The following is a 17306-nucleotide window of genomic DNA, read 5'->3' as shown; positions in this document are numbered from 1 at the left end:
GTGGGCGTTGGCTGCTCAACGCAGTCGATGGTAGGCGTTGGCTGCTCAGCGCGGTCAAAGGAACGATCTGCCTCTCTCATCCATTCAATGGTCAGAGCTGGCTCTACGCAGTTGAGGGTAACATCAGACCCCTCCACGGAGTCGGTGGTACGAGATGTTTCCTTTACGCCGTTGATGTTAAAAGCCGGCGTCTCTGCGTAGTCGATGTTAACAGCTCGCTCGTCTGCGCAGGCGATGATAGGAGTGGGTACCTTTACGCAGTCAATGGTAGGAGTTGGCTTTTTCAAACAGTCAATGGTAAGGTCTTGCTCAGTGCATTCGATGTTAGGGGTTAGCTCCTCTGCGCGGGCGATGGTAAGAAGTGCCACTTTCGTGCATCCGATGTTAAGAGCTGGCTCAGCACAGCTGATGGTATCTGCTGGCTCGTCTGTGCGGTTGATAGAAAGAGATGTCTCCCCTGCACAGGTAAGAGTTTGAGCTGGCTCTTTCACGCAGGCGATAGTAGCAACTGTTTCCTCAGCGCAGGCAATAGTAAGAGCTATCTCGTTAGCGCAGTCGATAGCAATAGATGTTTCTTCCGTGCAGACCATAGTAACAGCCGGCCCCTCCCCACAGCCGATGGTAACCGCTGTCTTCTCGGGGCAGTTGTTATTTAGGGCCAGTTCGTCTGCAGATGCTGACTGTGCCTTCTTTCCTTTCTTCCCTTTTTTACATTTCTTCTTAGTCTTCTTCTTCTCATCATCCTTTACCTGGGCCAACGTGTTTTAAAAATTATTAATCATATAAATACCTGTTTTCCTGACACAGAGATAATGTTTTACACACCACAATACGGTACATTGTTCTTGTCATTTGAATAAAGAATACTGTCTTACTGCCAGTTTAAACCTCAGTCTAACAATTATGTAAGATCATATTTTATAATGAATTTTATAAATTAACCTGATTATAGGTTATTGACTTCTGTTTATGTTAAACTACATCCTAAATAATTCTACGATAAAACATACCCAACAAAACACTCTAAATTGAAAAACGCTATTCAGAGAAAATATGTTTGCATTTGATTATTTTTAAAATAGCTACTCCATTATATATTATATTAATCCCATGTCTGTTTTATGCAAGAGAACGACTTATGAGATGAAACCAATAGATATGAATGTACAAAAAGGCGATACCATGGACAATTAAATATAAAGATTAAGTACTTACCGGACAACAACATAAAAATGAATACTTGAAGCTCATTTTGGTAGTTTGCAGTGTTTCGTCTTGTTCAGTGAGCTGAAGTAATAATGATCAATGATGAATTGGTTGTAAATTTTCAGTGTACATGTACGTCTGTGACATCATTGTGAAGATAAAAGAGCGAATTTACAATGATTCTTATTTCACTGTGACGTTGGTTATTTTTGCATTGTGTTGCCTAGAAATGTTCGATACCTTAGTTACTAGTGTGTAAACAGACAAGTTTCGTTAATAAACTTAGTTACCGAATTACTACTAGCTTGTACGTTTCTATTCCTAGGTGTTATGACCAGCATTTTTATTGTAACCAAATAAAATTGCAGTGTTCAAACTCAAATTAACTTTTGATGGACATTGTTTTTGACATCTCGACAGCATTAAATCAATGACCTCTTAGAACGCAACGTGTTATTATTGTTTCAAAACATCAGGATTCCGGAATTAGTTTTTAACACGGTAGCTAAGTAACAAAATCTCTTCATAACAACCAAATTCGGCGTGTATAGATCAATAAATCCCCTTCAGTCTATCCAATTGTATATGTTTATGTTCGGTTTTATGTGTTTCGTTAACACTTCTTTCTGACTCGGAGGCTGGATGCAGTACATTCAGTGCAGTACAGGGTCAGAGGCTGAAAATGACCCACTGCCGTCAATGACATGCGGCACAATGACCCACAGAAGTAGATCCACCTTGGATTTTCATAGACCTGTAGGGATGCCCCGACCAGTAAGGAGGCCAATCCCTCCCGAGCCTCCATGAATTCGAACCACGCAGGCGCGCATTTAACGATATTAAATTTGTCGCGAGCGTGTAGGCTACTTGAAAAGGGAAGAGGTGACACAGAGTGAATGAAATACATGCTACGTTTAAACTATGGTGCTTCCAATCAGGTGATTTAAAATCCTTAATACATCAGTCTAATAGTTTTCAGCTAATAGTGTTTTTTTAAATACCTTAAATGAATCACTTGCAAATAGATGGAATTATGTGCAAGCAACGTATTGCAAAACTGCATGGTTTCAGGCTGACACCTAAAAAGAAAATCAGGGCACAAAGTTTTGTACACATTTTCTGCGGGCTACTGGTCCATCTGTGATTTGGTCCTAGATGGCAAAACAACTGCTCCTTAATTTCCATCATTTAGCATGTTGTTCCTTGGTTCCTTGGGCAGATGGTATATAGTGATTATGCCAAATTATGGCCATTCCTGTAAAACAATAATGCATTGCAACACCACGCAATGCTCAACAGTTGCTTCACTAGATGAACACTACATTCGTTACCATTCTGTCACTATTAATCCATGCCAATTAAAAAAAAAAACACTACTCTACATTACATCATCACAGCCAAGTAACATTTTAACCATTAAAAATGACATTCTGTCCGTTCCAAGTAAAGTGCTTTACACTTCACCAAAAACACATTGTGCCCTGTGGCCCTTCGTGCAGAAGCTGGACAAGATGCTAACCCTTGTGCGGGTGAATGTAAAGGTGTGTATGAACAGCTGTGCGCTGAGCCACCACTGTTTAAAGGCCCTGTCAGTCAGAGGAACACAGTCCAGTCAGCACCTGCATCTAATTGAGTAGTCTGGGGACATTGACGATTGTTGAGGACAGAAGTACAGCGGTTGCTTGTATAAAATGTGCCTGAGGTCTGACTGCATTACAGATTTAGATTTTAGAGGTTTCATTTATAGGTTACACTTTTTATTAAAATCCACACCACCAGTCAGATTCAAGTAATTCCACTCAGACTGATAATGTGTTGAATACTGCATCAGTAGCATGTTCTTACCACAGCAGAAAGTCTGAAAAATCCACCGGTTATGGTGAAACACCATCCAATGCAGTGGAGAGCTCAGCCAACAAAATGTAGAGAAAGAAATCTCACAGACACAAATCCCTGATATAGATATATAGATCTTTTTTTTTATTTAACCCATGGGATTTCACTTGTACAGTGCAATTCTTTACAACAAGTATTCACTAGGTGACAGTTTTAGCCACTAGTACAGATTGGATTACTAGATATATTACATTTCTGGGTTCTTTTTTGCCTTCATCAACACCACTGAAAGACAGACCCGAAACATTAGGCAACAGAGAAGGCCTGCTAATTAATTCAATTTTCACAGTCTTTTTATTTCTGAAACTTTAATCTAATTTAAATTTCCCTGTCGAGCTTATGGAAAAAAAAAAAAAAAATCCTTCTCGTTAAGCAGCTAGCTATTTGTACCGTTACCTTATCAAGCAGTTCCAATTAGTTACCTGGATGCAATCCATGAAAAAAGTACAAAAAAAAATTTAACAACAAAAGATGGCACTATTTCTTTTTTTTTTTTTGAGGAACACCATCCAACAATAACACATACCCTTTCAAGAGAACGGTGTGCGGGAATCACGACCAAAAAAAAAAAAGAATTTCGATGTACTTTTGTACGTTCTTATGGGGCTTTCTAGCCATCATGTAATGTTTAAAAGATGTTTTGAGAAAGGACTCCATACACAGGGACACAACCATGATGTAGAAAGACAATTACTGCACACTTAGGTGAACTCTCCCAAACGCCGTACTTTGAACGTTCATTTCTCCGAAATATTTTTCGCTCATGTTTGTAGAACATCCGTTCTGCTCCAGAATGTTAATTTCCATAAGTGAGGACCTATCCTATCATAAGTTGAATGTGCAGTGTGGCTAGGAACAATGTTCCATCTGGGGGGGGGGGGGGGGGGGGGGGGGGGGGGGGAAGAAAAAAGATGGCTTGTTGGCTTACCTGAACAGTTTGAATTCATTTTTTTCTGACAGGTTGTTCAGTTCAGCTTTTTTCTCCAAAAAAAAAGACAGATAAACTGATAAAAGGGCATGGGGGCCCTTACTGCATTCCCAAACTGAGGAACATCACAACAATGCTATATTCAGGTTAGCGTTTGAAAGACACAGAACTGCATAACTGTGATATTTAAAATACACTGCAAGAACAGACAAGTACACAACCAATCTACGCACATGAACATAAACCGTATCGGCTTTCCAGTTTGTTTGTTTGTTGGTTCTCTCTCTCTTTCCTTCCCTCTGAACATTGCATCTCTCTCTCTCTCTCTCTCTCTCTCTCTCTGGCTCACTCTCTCATTTCGAACATTACATTCCGGCAACAGTCGCGGCCCACAAGAAGATACAACAGACGACCACGGCAGAGTTCTCCCTTTCCCTCCGCCCGGCTTGGTCTCCAATTCCCTCAAAATATACAAACGGCTTTGTAGTGCACAAAATGAAAAATAAATCTCAAATACTGTAGCAGCATTTTAAATAGAGAGCCTCCAACACACAGATCCAGGGCCTGGGAGTCCCCACAGTCCGGTAGACGAGATTGTCTGTAGGTGGCGTGTGACAGGACGCAGAGTTCAGGGTGCATAGGTCTGAGTGCTGGACTGGGGGGGGGGGGGGGGCAGGGGAGGGGGGGGGGGGCGTCCAGCAGCACCCTCTCACCGGCACAGCAGCGGGACGCTGAGGCCTCACCGCAGAGAAACGCAGTCCGAGGGGCTCCGCTTCGTCAGGGATCCGACCCCTCCGAACCCTCTGCTTCCTACTCTCCTCCTTTTCCTCCCTCCCTCCTTTCGTCCGTCCGTCTTCTCTCCCTTTACGTCGCTCTCAGGGCCCGCCGCAAGCTTTGGCTCCGGAAAACACGGTCCTCTCACCTGCAGCCGAGACCGATAAAGAGGCGGGGGTGTGGGTGTGGGGTGTGGGGTGTGGGGGGGGGGTGGGGGGTGGGGGGGGGGGGTGGGCGCGTCGGTGGTGAAGAGGCCCGGCTCGTCGGCTGGAAAGCGGAGTGTGGAGAAGCGGCGCCGGTCAAGGGGCGGGGCCGGCCAGGGCAAGGGGGGGGCGGGGCTCTCAGCTGGAGGCGGTGGCGATGGGCTTCTTCAGCTGCTGGCTGCGCATCTCGCGCGTGCGCGACTCCAGCAGCAGCTCGTGGCAGGAGTTGCACACCAGCACGGGGTCGTACAGCTGCTGATCCGGGATGGGCAGCTTCAGGTGGCAGCAGTCCTTGCAGAACACGTTGCCGCAGTTCCTGTGTCAACAACAGAGGGTCGCACGGGGGGGGAGGTTCAGTTTAGGCCCTCGCTGAACCTTTCCAAATGAGCTAGGCTAACTGGCTGTGAGCACCAGCACTAGTTCACAGTAAAACATTTCATACAGGGATACAAGAACAGTTCGTCTGTCATTTTTGCACTTATCAAGAAATGTGGCTAAGATGTCAGATGGTGTAAATGTTATGGCTAATGAAATAATTAAGGCCAGAAGTTGCCATGAAAAGCAGAAACAGATGTGACCCTTGTTGACCACCTCTGTGTTATGACATCACTGCATCAGAACTACAAAATGTAGCTCGTGACTAGTGATGCGGCCTCTGGACCAAACGATCACACGGGCGTACAGCCAGCGGGTGCGTCTTTAAGCCAGAACGTTCTCTAAATGACTAACCAGCACACACCGGCTCAGGAGCTCAACCTTAGAGCGCACTTACGATTTTCTAGAACCGCTACATTAGGATTGTTAAATGAACGGACAATGTTTTTTTTGACGAGACGGGACTGTTTGGTCGAAGCCGGGCGGAACCCACCTGCAGTGATGACGTCGCTTGACTATCCAGAACTCGCAGTCGCAGTTGAAGCAGTGTGAGGCCATGTGATCGGGAACCCAGCGGGTCACCTGAGGGGGGGGGGGGGGGGGGGGGGGGAGATGGGGAGACACGGCGTCAGAACGGCGTCACACCCCCGCTCGCACACACAGACGCGCGCGCATGCGAGGCGCCCTGCCGTTAGTCAGGGGGGCGGCGGGGGGGGGGAGGGGGGCGTGGGGGAGAATCGGCGGGTTAGAGATCAAGGTAAAGAGGAGGGACCTGGAGGAGGCACTCAGGGACGCTGACCTCTGTGTCCTTCCGCTCCACCCGGTCCCAGCTGCCCTCCGAGAAGCGGTCCTCGCTGCGGTCCGACAGGGAGTCCTCCTCCTCGCTGTCGTCCGACTCCCGCAGGCAGGTCTGCAAGAAGGGGGGGGGGGGGCGGGGTTCACACACAAATTACATTTAGTCAGAGCTACTTTTGTGAGGTCAGAAAGACTAAAGACAGACTAATATTTGCAAATCTGACATCAAAAGACCTGGACATACCAGACATACATATATTTTGAAGCAAATTATTACAAAAGGCACACACTCTGGTGACCGTTGACTTTTGCTGGTGGAGTTAAACAGTGAGCTACACAATTTATTAGCATTCCTATCAACAAGACTTGATAGTAAGTGATATCAAGCTACTGAGTTAACAAATAAATATGCATGTCATTTACTGTGGTTTGGTTTTATTCAGGGTTCACACAGACATGGTGAAATTAAATTCAAGGACTTTCAAGTACTTATTCAAGTACTATTTCCCCATTTTCAATGACCTAGCAACAAACAAGTAACTGAAATGCATAACAAAAGCATAAACAGTATACTTAGATGAAAATAGTAAAAAATGGTACACCATATTTTACAATGGTAGTCTTTATTCTATTGAAAATATAGCAAATTATAATGGGCAAATGTTGGTAAATTGTGTTCCACAAAATTCTTTGTAAAATGTCAATTTTAGAGCCTAGATCATTTTAGTTTTAAGGACCTTTTCAAGCACTTCATGAAAAAAGGCATTTCAGTACTTCAATTGCTGGGCATCAACTTCAAGCATTTGAAGCACTTTGTAAGAACCCTGTTCATTTCTGGAATTTAACTTTTTAAGATCAGGGGAATATTTAAGTACTTTTCATGACTGTTCCTGTGACTTTGCAGGATGAACATATTTTCAAGGGTCTTCAAGGACCTTGGGAGCCCTAGAGGAATGAGTCATTCCATGCGAGCACCACACAGAGCACCACACAGTGCTATAACACGCTGTCCAAAATGACTAAAACCTACATGTGCACTGTAATCAGTGCAGCACAAGTAACAGGTGCAGTGTTTAATTTGACTGGTGTGAGCGTGAATGGAACCCGTATGATGTCCAGTACACATTCTTCCATCTTTATCTCGTGGCTTATCTCAACTGGTCACCCGCCAAGGGGTACCGACCGACAATTTAGGAAGCGCGGGTGAGCAGGTGAAGGAACGGGTCTGGTGGGGGGGTCACTCACGATGTCATCCTCGTAGTCCACGTCGGGCTCGGAGGGGGGGGTGCAGTACTGCTTGCTCTCCAGCCTCATCTGCAGCTGGCGCACCTGCCTGCGCAGCACCTCCACCTCCTGCTTGTACCCCGCCTCGATCTGCCGCAGACGCTGCTGCACCGCGTCCATGGCGACCGGCAGCCCGTCGTCGTCCAGGTAGGCGGGGGCGGGCTGCTGCTGCGGCGCCGGCGGCGGCGGCGGCGAGGAGGAGGAGGAGGACGAGGAGGGGGGCGGGGCCGCCAGCAGCCGGGACGAGCAGAGGGCGGAGCTTCGCACGGCCGACAGCCAGCCGGCGTGGACGGGGCTGCAGGCGGCGGGGCGGGCGCTCTCCCGGCGGCAGCACTGCCCGCTGGGCGCCATGCCCTGGGCGCGCAGCAGCCTGCCCGCCAGCCGCCGGCCCTGGGAGCCGGGCTGGAAGGCCCCGCAGGCCGACTGCACCAGGCCCTGCATGCTCTCCCAGCGAGAGCCCAGCAGGCCCAGCTCGCCCAGCTGCCTCTGGCACTGCAGCCTCCGCGCCACCCGCCCGCCGTCGGGGTGGGCGCGGCCCGAGCGCCCCTCCTCCTCCTCCTCTTCCTCCGCGTCCTCTTCCTCCTCCTCCTCCTCGTCCTCCCGGTCCTCCTCCTCCTCCCGCTCTTCCTCCGCGGCGGCCGGGCGCGCTCCTTTGAGGTGCGGCGGTTTGGCTCTCTGCTCCGCCGGCGTCCGGGCGGAGTCCTCCGCAGGGGACGCCGGGGACAGGTTCTTGAAGGTCAGGAGCTCCACGGCCGTGGGCGGGGCCGGGGGGCGGTCCCTGCTGCCCGCCGGGGGACCGTTGCAGACGGTGAGGATGTGAGCGTCCGTGTTGGGGGAAGGGGTGCGGTCGGCAGTCCGGGACTCCGCCTCCGCTCCCAGCGAAGGGGGCGAGATCGGGAAGGCGTGGCCGTTTGCCAGGGGCGGGGCCAGGGGGAGGACGGGGGCGGGGTCAGCCGCCTCCAGCGGGGAGGCGCAGTGCAGCGAGGGCAGGGGCTGGGTGGTCAGACAGGGCTCCTTTAAGGTGATGCAGTTCTCGCTGCTCAGCCCCTCCTCCTCGAGGTCAGTGGGAGGGGCCTGGGTGAAAGTCTCCACCCCCGGGCCCTGGCTGTACCCTTCAGTCTCTGTTGCGGCCTTCTCTGGGCCGTCCGCTGTGCCCCCGCCCACGCCTGGCGCGGGTTCGAGAGCAGGCCTGTCCTCTTGGCAGTGCTTGTTGAGGTTGGGGTCACTGGAGGTGCGGGTTAAGGGCACCCCGTTCTCACAGGCAGAGACCAGGTTGTCCATTGAGCGCGTCTTGGGAAGCCTGCGGGAAAGCCAGATTCATAAATCATGCAAATGCATTTTCAGTATGGCGTGCTTCCTCTTATTACCACAAGGAGGCACTATGTGCAAGAGTATCCTTGAATGTTCACTCTAAACTTGGACTTCAATTTCAATTCTCAAACAATAAACATGCTGCACTAGGAAAATATAAAACATCACAGAAAAGAGATTTCTATTTTTCTGTGGGGGAAAAAAAAGACATTATAGCTTGCTGACCCTCTCTATGGAGATAGATATATGATAGTCTTGTGCATTTGGTCAGCCTTACTCTGCACTGCATGCATGCATGGGCTGACGGGCATGGCCGCAGCTGATTGGCTTAGAGACTGACCTATCAAGCGAGCGAGAGGTGAGCTCCTCCCCCTGGGTGGACGGGGACAGGTAGAGCTCCATGGAGTCATCGGCAGCAGTGCAGGGGGAGGAGGTGGGCAGGTAGACCGCTGTCCACAGCTGCAGCGCCCGGGTGTGGCACACCGGCTGCAGAACCTGAGAGAGAGGGGGGGAGAGAGAGAGAGAGAGAGGGAGAGAGAGAGAGAGAGAGAGGGAGAGAGGGAGAGAGAGAGAGAGAGAGAGAGAGAGAGGGAGGGAGGGAGGGAGGGAGAGAGAGAGAGGAGTTAGAGAGAAACTGCTCAGACCTGCCCTATTTACCTCAGCCAGTCTTCTCTAACACACACTGTCTGTTTCTGACTCTCTCCCTGACACTCTCTTGCGTCTCACACACAGATAGACAGAGACAGACAGACAGACAGACATAAAAGTATCATGCTGATAACCGATTCCTGTTCAATTTAAAAATAAAATTTCTATAGTTTCTGTCCCCTCCCCCCCTGGTCTGCTCTGGTACAGCACGGTGGCGGTGGTGGTTACCATGTCATGGCTGGGGATGTACAGAAAGTTCTGGAAGTTCTTGTTGCCAGCGCGGAGCAGGGACCACACAGAGCAGGTGCGCTTGTAGACGTTCCGTGCCTCTCTCTCCTTGGCGTTGTTGCACAGGAAGGTGCCGTACAGACAGGAGTAGGTGTGCTGCACCAGTTTCACCTGCAAGCGCACGCAAACACAAGCACATTAGAACGAGACCAGGTCAAAACATAGTAAATGGCTGGACCTCTCCGGCCGACCAGTGGTGTAACTTCATAACTCAGCCGACCAATGGTGTAACTTCATCACTCACTCAGTCACAGACATTCACGTTTGTAGGGCTGGCCAAAAATAAGAGTTTCTCATCTCACCAGTTCAGAACTTCAATATTCCTAAATACATACTATACACACACACAACCATAGTTACTGGTCATTGAGCAATGCATAAACTGAGCAATCCTTTCCGAAATAAATAAAAAACATTAAATTCTGCAGAAATAATTACAAGTGTCCAGTAAATGTTAGACACTGAAGTGGAAGTGTAAGGGGGGAGAGGGGGAGAGGGGAGAGGGGGGAGAGGGCGGAGGGGGAACTGACCAGGAAGGCCTCGTTGAACTCGAAGAGGCAGGGGAACTGCTTGAGGAGCTGGTGCACGCAGTCCAGCCACTGCAGGAAGACGGGGCACTGCTCGCTGACGTCGTCCGCGTTCTCCTGGTGACCACAGCGGTCCCCGAACTTGTGCCCGTAGTCCAGCCACTCCGTCTCCACCAGCACCTGAAAGCCCTGGGGGGAAACGGGCGGGGCGGCAGAGGTCACGTCACCTGACCCCTGGTCACAGCCTCACCTGCGTGCGTGTGCACTAGACAGTCTACCAGAAATTCATGCAACTTGGTAAAAAAAATGAGGAGAGTTCTAAATTTAATGCATGATAAACACAGACCTGATCAATTCTATTTAGCCTTGTATTAGAAATTCAAAAAAACTGTTCTCAAATCAATCGATCCATATTTTGAATTTCTAATACAAGGTCTTGAGAAATATCTATTCTCAAAACAAACCATGCATACTGCAAGTATGAAACGTGGCACAAAATTACACTGTACCATGTCATATGATCATTTTAAGCTTCAGAAAAATGTTGAATACTGCAGCTGCTTAAGAAATGAACATAAACATTTAAAAATGGGGAAATTGGGAAATGCGTTCAATTCAGCCCATGCTATGATTGCCAAGGATACAACAGGGGAGTGACACAGTTGGTACACAAATGATTGAAACATCAAGCCAGACTCTGGGTTTTAGCTCCCCAGAGAGTGATCATAGGTTTTTTTTGAAGGGAAACAATATGCCTTCTGTACGCCACATTGACTGAACGGGTGTCTAATGAAGGTCTATTGCAGCTGATAAGCCAGTGAGGTCATCCAAAAGAGGCGGGGCCCGGCTTACCTCCATTGTCCTATAGTAGGGGTCCAGTAGGATTTTGGCCAGGGCCACTATCTGAGGGGTGCGGTCCCAGCCATCGGAGCAGTGCACCAGCACGGGCCGGCCCTCCCTCTCCACCGCAGAGCACACCAGAGTGGCTGCCTTCAGCATGACTGACAGGTGCTGCAGCCAACGGGTGCTTTCCAGGGCAGACAGCCAGCTGTGGGGAAACAGATCAGCACAAATGAAGTTTGAGCACCCGACCAAAGGTAAATTTAACGGAGCTGCATGATAATCAGCAATCTTCTGGAATCTTCCAAATGAATACTGTTCTCTGATTTTAAATGTTTAATTCTTAATAATATAGCCCAGGAGGGCACCTTTTTCCCTCAAATCTCATTTAAACTGTCTTGTATCACCCGTTTTTGTGTCTGGTCATTGTGATGTTGGTTCTATGTATACACCTTAGGGGTTTTCCTGGTAAAATAAAGAATAAAAAAATCCATATGCTATGAGAGGACAGAAACCAAACTTGTGGGCAGTTGCAAAGGCCTGGATTTGCCCTTGGCAAGATGACCTGGAGCAACGTCAAGCGTTCCAAAACCTGTACTAGTTCATGCCGATGAAACACTCAGCAAATGCGTCATTTAAAAAAAATGAGAGATAAGGAGGCTAAACATCCACCCTCCTCCCATGCATCACTGGATTCTGTATACAAGCTCTTCCGCTGCTCAACTCCCCATCTCTCCCCCTCATCCTCATTCCATCTCCTGAACACATTCAATCACATCACTTTCTCCAGCTCTTGTACAGTAAGTCTTAAAAGGAATGGGTTTGTTCTTCACACCAACAATGGTTTGGTTCAGTCAAAAATGCAAAAACAGGTAAATAAAAAGTAAATAAATAATAAAAATAGACAGTAAATAATAGTAGTAAAACAATAATATAAAAACTGAATCAGAAAACGTTTAGGAATTTGAATGTTTGGGCGTGCAGTCAAGAGAACACAATTAAAAATGATCCTTTAAAAAGATTTGATGCATTGCGTGCTTGCATAAATGCTTAGAAAACACAAATAGAAGTTTGGCAAAAAAAAACATTGCATAATTAGGTTTCAACAGTATTATGCAACATTACAGTTTGAACTGAATGGTTTATATGCTCAGTGTAAACTGAACTCTCCCCCTCCATCACGGCCCAGAACAAACAAAAACCTGCCTTCATAAGTTCTTCAGTTATCACACAGTATTATCACACCGCATAAATTTGGTCTTCAACAATTTAGCGTTTGTGATTTGTTCTTCATTGTCGGAAGTGGAATAATCGCCTCTAATTTCGAAAGGTCAGACGCGGTGTGCGAAGAGACACTATCGTCCAGGCCGACTGTTGCCCTGGGCGATGCTGGAGCCAATCGTATGTTGCTGCAGGGTTGCCGGCCACAGTGGCACAGTGCAGATTCGATAACAGATCGAGGGGCTCATCTGTACACTACAACACCCAGCAGCCCCCCTGTTCACAAGTTTAAGAATACACATCTCCTGTGTGAAGGAGATAGCGATGTTGTCAACTGACATCATAAAGAGTTGACAGAACCATGCAGACACAGTCCACGGGAGTTCAGCAGGAGACCGGACACTTACTTTCCAGGGTCCGGGATCTGGCTGCAGACGGCTCTCAGGGACTGGAAGCTGTTCCTGATGGAGTGGATGTTGGCCATGCCCATGAACATCACCTCGCAGTTGGGGTAGTATTCTACAGACACACACAGGAACGCACAGTTAACAACGTCAACGCGATCGCCTCGGCGTGAGGGGTGACGCTCTGATGAGGTCACTGGCGGTGTGGGGTAAGTCTGATTTTGTGGGGGGCCGGGGGGGGAGATATGGTCACCCTAACCAAATCTAACCCTCATCTACTCGCTGAGTCAGCTGTTCTTCTGACTCTAATTCTATGAAAGGAGGAGAAATGGAGAGACAGGACGTGTGTCACGTGTGGCCTATTACCTCAATGGAGGGAGGTGGGCTTTAACACTTGTGATGTGGGAACATCTCAGCAGGCTATACTGAGCATGTCTCTGAGTGAGTCTCTGAAAGGGGGGGTGGGACGAGCAGGGGGGTGTGGCGGTGAGGGGGAGGAGCAGGGGGTGCGGCGGTGAGGGGGAGGGGCAGGGGGGTGTGGCGGTGAGGGGGAGGGGCAGGGGGGTGTGGCGGTGAGGGGGAGGGGCAGGGGGGTGTGGCGGTGAGGGGGAGGGGCAGGGGGGGCACGGCGCCGCTGGCACTGACCTTCGCACTCGCAGCCGCCCCCCTTGGCGCGATTGGCCACGGCGGCGGTGTAGGAGCGGGCGTCCAGGATGAGGAGCTTCTGAGGCGAGCCGCTGCCATCGGGGCTCGGGCAGACGGTCAGAGACGAGTCTGCGTGGGGGGGGGGGGGGGGGGGGGGGAGAGGGGGGGGTAGGGGGTAGAGCGTTAGCCGCGGGGTCGATAGCACTGCGCTGAGCGCGCTCCTCAGCGGGAGGCGATCGATGGGAGCCTCCTCTGCCCCATGACATCACACGCCGGCCCGCGACGCGCTGGCGGCCATTTTGCAGAACCGACCGAGGGCTGAGCTTCGCGTTTCACGTTACATTAGCCACTCAGCAGACGCTCTCAGCCAGAGCGATTTCCAGGAGAAAAGAACATCAGCTTTACTCAGGAACACATCAGTAGGAGCCTACATGGCGAGCGTCATTACCGACCCATTCAAGAGCATTTTGTTCATACAATAAAAAAAGTGCTTCCAGGAAATCATCTTTAAATAACTACTCACGGGTCGACTTACTGGCCAGAAACTGTACTGTAGATATAATACGGCTTTAGCTGGATCACGACTAGCTCCAGCAGCCGGAAGGTCATTAAACACTCAGAGGAACACTTGACATCTGCGTTTTTTTGCCCGATCCTGCAGCCTGCGGTTCCCATTCATGTAAACACCGCTCAGGCGGCGACGGAGTGACCTCCGCCCACGAGCCCACACTCTCGGCCTCGCGCACAAACACAGAGCAGCAAACAAAAAAAACAAAACCCAGAAGAGGGAAAAAAAAAAAAAAAAAAATGAAAAACTGCGCCCTCGTGTTCCGCACACAGTGAGGTTCTGGTCTGGGATCGGGCGGCCATCTTGGCTGTAATTTCCCCCTCCGTTCCAGTGTGCGTGTCAGTCTGTGGCGTGTAATTGGCGTGGCCGTTTCCCAAAGGGGGGGGGGGGGGGATATTTTTAGGAAGCGTCTCCACGGCCGCGGCTGTTCCGGCTCGTCGTCCCCGGGACTCTAATTGGGTCGCCTGTCGGGCAGGTGAATGCACGAGCTCGTTACGCGCTGCGAGCGGGGCGGCGACTCGTCGTTTCCGCCTCCGATTGGCTCGAACGAAAGCCGAGGCGTCTGACACAAAAGCGGCTCTGCCTTGACGTGACATTTAACATTTCGGCTGTTTCCACAAAAGCAGAACCGCGAGGTTTTCTAGGGGCTTTCTGTCTACGCTTATTCGTACAGTCATTTTCCTTTGTGCTGTCAAAAGTTGCATTGTGCTTTGTTTGAAGAGAAAAAAGCAAATAGGAGCAAATTTGAATCAGATTTCTGGTTCTCTCAGAATATTAAATGGTCAGTCGTATCTTTTGTCACCTCTCAACTCTGAAACGTGCAGGCAGAATGCAGGAGTCATTCCTGCGTGATCGGAAAAGGGTAACCGTGACAACGGAACCTGGCCTCCCAGGGTCACGCTACAGTCAGTCACACACAGCTGTGAGCATGTGCAGGAGGTTACAGTCAGTTACACACAGCTGTGAGCATGTGCAGGAGGTTACAGTCAGTTACACACACAGCTGTGAGCATGTGCAGGAGGTTACAGTCAGTTACACACACAGCTGTGAGCATGTGCAGGTTACAGTCAGTTACACACACAGCTGTGAGCATGTGCAGGTTACAGTCAGTTACACACAGCTGTGAGCATGTGCAGGTTACAGTCAGTTACACACACAGCTGTGAGCATGTGCAGGTTACAGTCAGTCACGCACACAGCTGTCAGCATGTGCAGGTTACAGTCAGTTACACACACAGCTGTGAGCATGTGAAGGTCACAGTCAGTTACACACAGCTGTGAGCATGTGCAGGAGGTCACAGTCAGTTACACACACAGCTGTGAGCATGGTGCAGGTTATATTCAGTTACACACACAGCTGTGAGCATGTGCAGGAGCTTACAGTCAATCACACACAGCTGTGAGCATGTGCAGGAGGTCACAGTCAGTTACACACACAGCTGTGAGCATGTGCAGGTTACAGTCAGTCACACACACAGCTGTGAGCATGTGCAGGAGGTCACAGTCAGTTACACACACAGCAGTGAGCATGTGCAGGAGGTTACAGTCAGTTACACACACAGCTGTGAGCATGTGCAGGAGGTTACAGTCAGTTACACACACAGCTGTGAGCATGTGCAGGAGGTTACAGTCAGTTACACACACAGCTGTGAGCATGTGCAGGAGGTTACAGTCAGTTACACACACAGCTGTGAGCATGTGCAGGAGGTCACAGTCAGTTACACACACAGCTGTGAGCATGTGCAGGAGGTCACAGTCAGTTACACACACAGCTGTGAGCATGTGCAGGTTACAGTCAGTTACACACACAGCTGTGAGCATGTGCAGGAGGTTACAGTCAGTTACACACACAGCTGTGAGCATGTGCAGGAGGTTACAGTCAGTTACACACACAGCTGTGAGCATGTGCAGGAGGTTACAGTCAGTTACACACACAGCTGTGAGCATGTGCAGGTTACAGTCAGTCACACACAGCTGTGAGCATGTGCAGGAGGTCACAGTCAGTTACACACACAGCTGTGAGCATGTGCAGGAGGTCACAGTCAGTTACACACACAGCTGTGAGCGTGTGCAGGTTACAGTCAGTTACACACAGCTGTGAGCATGTGCAGGTTACAGTCAGTTACACACACAGCTGTGAGCATGTGCAGGAGGTTACAGTCAGTTACACACACAGCTGTCAGCATGTGCAGGTCACAGTCAGTTACACACAGCTGTGATAGGATACAGTGCAGGATATTATGTGGGCATTACCAGGCCTCTGGACAAACGTCACCTCACAGAAAGGCGGCGCTTTGGCGGCACACGCCGCTCTATGCCCCGCCCTGAGGTTCACCGGCGGGAGAGGCGGGCTTACCGAAGTCGCTGTCGGAGTTGTCCCCGCCCTCCCCGCGGGGCCTGCAGGCGGAGCGGGTGCCGGAGTCCAGCAGGCAGGCCTTGGCGATGGAGGTCACCAGGTACTCGTCCTCCTTGTTCCTCCAGCCCCACCAGCTGATCTCGGGCTGGCTGCAGCGCGCGATCACCGCCCCGTTGCGCTGGTGCCTGCGGCGTCGCAGACAGAGCGGGGCATGCGGTTAAACACGGCGAGCGCGTCACAGGACAGACAGAGGACTCTCACAGAAAATGAGCTGGAATCTCCGGTCCTGGTCTTCCGGTTCCTTTTACAGCATGGGCACTCAGCTAAACTGGCTCAGTCAGCACAGTGACTGTGCGTGAAGAGTGTGTGTGTGTGTGTGTGCGTGCGCGCATGTGTGTATGTTAGTCTGTCTGTGAGCGTCTACGCACGTGTGTGTGTGTGAGAGAGAGAGATTGTGTGTGTGTACCTGTGTGAGTACACAACCGTGTGTGTGTGGGTGTCTGTGTGTGTGCATGCGTATGCACGTGTGTGTGTGTTATTTGGGCTCACCTGTACACCACAACAGGAATCCTCTTCCAGGACCGGAAGGAAGCCACGCTCTCCAGCTCCTTGTCGGTGATCCATACTGGCACCAGCAGCTTCTGTGGGTAGCTGGAGCACAGTCTATTACAACAGAGAGAGAGGGAGGGAGGGAGGGAGGGAGGGGAAGAGTAAGACCCCTGATCCAAAACCAGCTATGCAGAAATATCGTCACTGTACACAGCCAGTCTGAAATCACACCCCAGGCTCCTAAACGCAATGATCTGCACAGCATCCTATCCATATTTAGTGAGTATTATTACTCCTCTTTATTGTGAATAAGCTATGTTGTCTGCACACTTATTTTGGAGGTTTTTGATTGTGTCAGTTTTACTGTCTCTTTTCGCTCAAATAATGACTGAAGGATGTTTTAAGATTTTTAGCAGTTGTACAAGCTGTTTTGGAACTGAAGTGCATTTTCTTGCTTTAGACAAGAACCCCAATGCCACTGTAAATCCA

At 49.9% G+C, this 17306-nt stretch overlaps 1 protein-coding gene across 9 annotated transcripts in view; it reads right to left on the bottom strand.

Annotated features, from left to right (window-relative positions):
- Positions 1-5015: 5015 nt before the first annotated feature.
- The window catches only part of mtmr4 (myotubularin related protein 4), a 73038-nt gene continuing 60747 nt past the window's right edge, over positions 5016-17306 (bottom strand). For 6 of the 9 annotated variants that reach the window (XM_035433558.1, XM_035433562.1, XM_035433563.1 and 3 more), the window contains 12 exons: positions 16818-16931; positions 16269-16453; positions 13346-13474; positions 12704-12815; positions 11088-11283; positions 10239-10424; positions 9649-9819; positions 9113-9267; positions 7423-8761; positions 6155-6292; positions 5876-5964; positions 5017-5323 (listed from right to left, as the gene is read on the bottom strand). In XM_035433558.1, coding sequence (XP_035289449.1) covers positions 5146-5323; positions 5876-5964; positions 6155-6292; positions 7423-8761; positions 9113-9267; positions 9649-9819; positions 10239-10424; positions 11088-11283; positions 12704-12815; positions 13346-13474; positions 16269-16453; positions 16818-16931 — 2992 coding nt within the window. In that variant the 3' untranslated portion in view covers positions 5017-5145. Of the gene's footprint in view, positions 5324-5875; positions 5965-6154; positions 6293-7422; positions 8762-9112; positions 9268-9648; positions 9820-10238; positions 10425-11087; positions 11284-12703; positions 12816-13345; positions 13475-16268; positions 16454-16817; positions 16932-17306 lie in introns of all 9 variants that reach the window. The other 3 variants (XM_035433556.1, XM_035433564.1, XM_035433555.1) reach the window with 2 other exon arrangements.

This window comes from Anguilla anguilla, chromosome 9 (assembly GCF_013347855.1).
Source record: "Anguilla anguilla isolate fAngAng1 chromosome 9, fAngAng1.pri, whole genome shotgun sequence".
Lineage (NCBI taxonomy): Eukaryota > Metazoa > Chordata > Actinopteri > Anguilliformes > Anguillidae > Anguilla > Anguilla anguilla.
The sequence above is the reverse complement of the archived record's forward strand: the minus strand, read 5'-3'. Positions and strand labels throughout refer to the sequence as shown.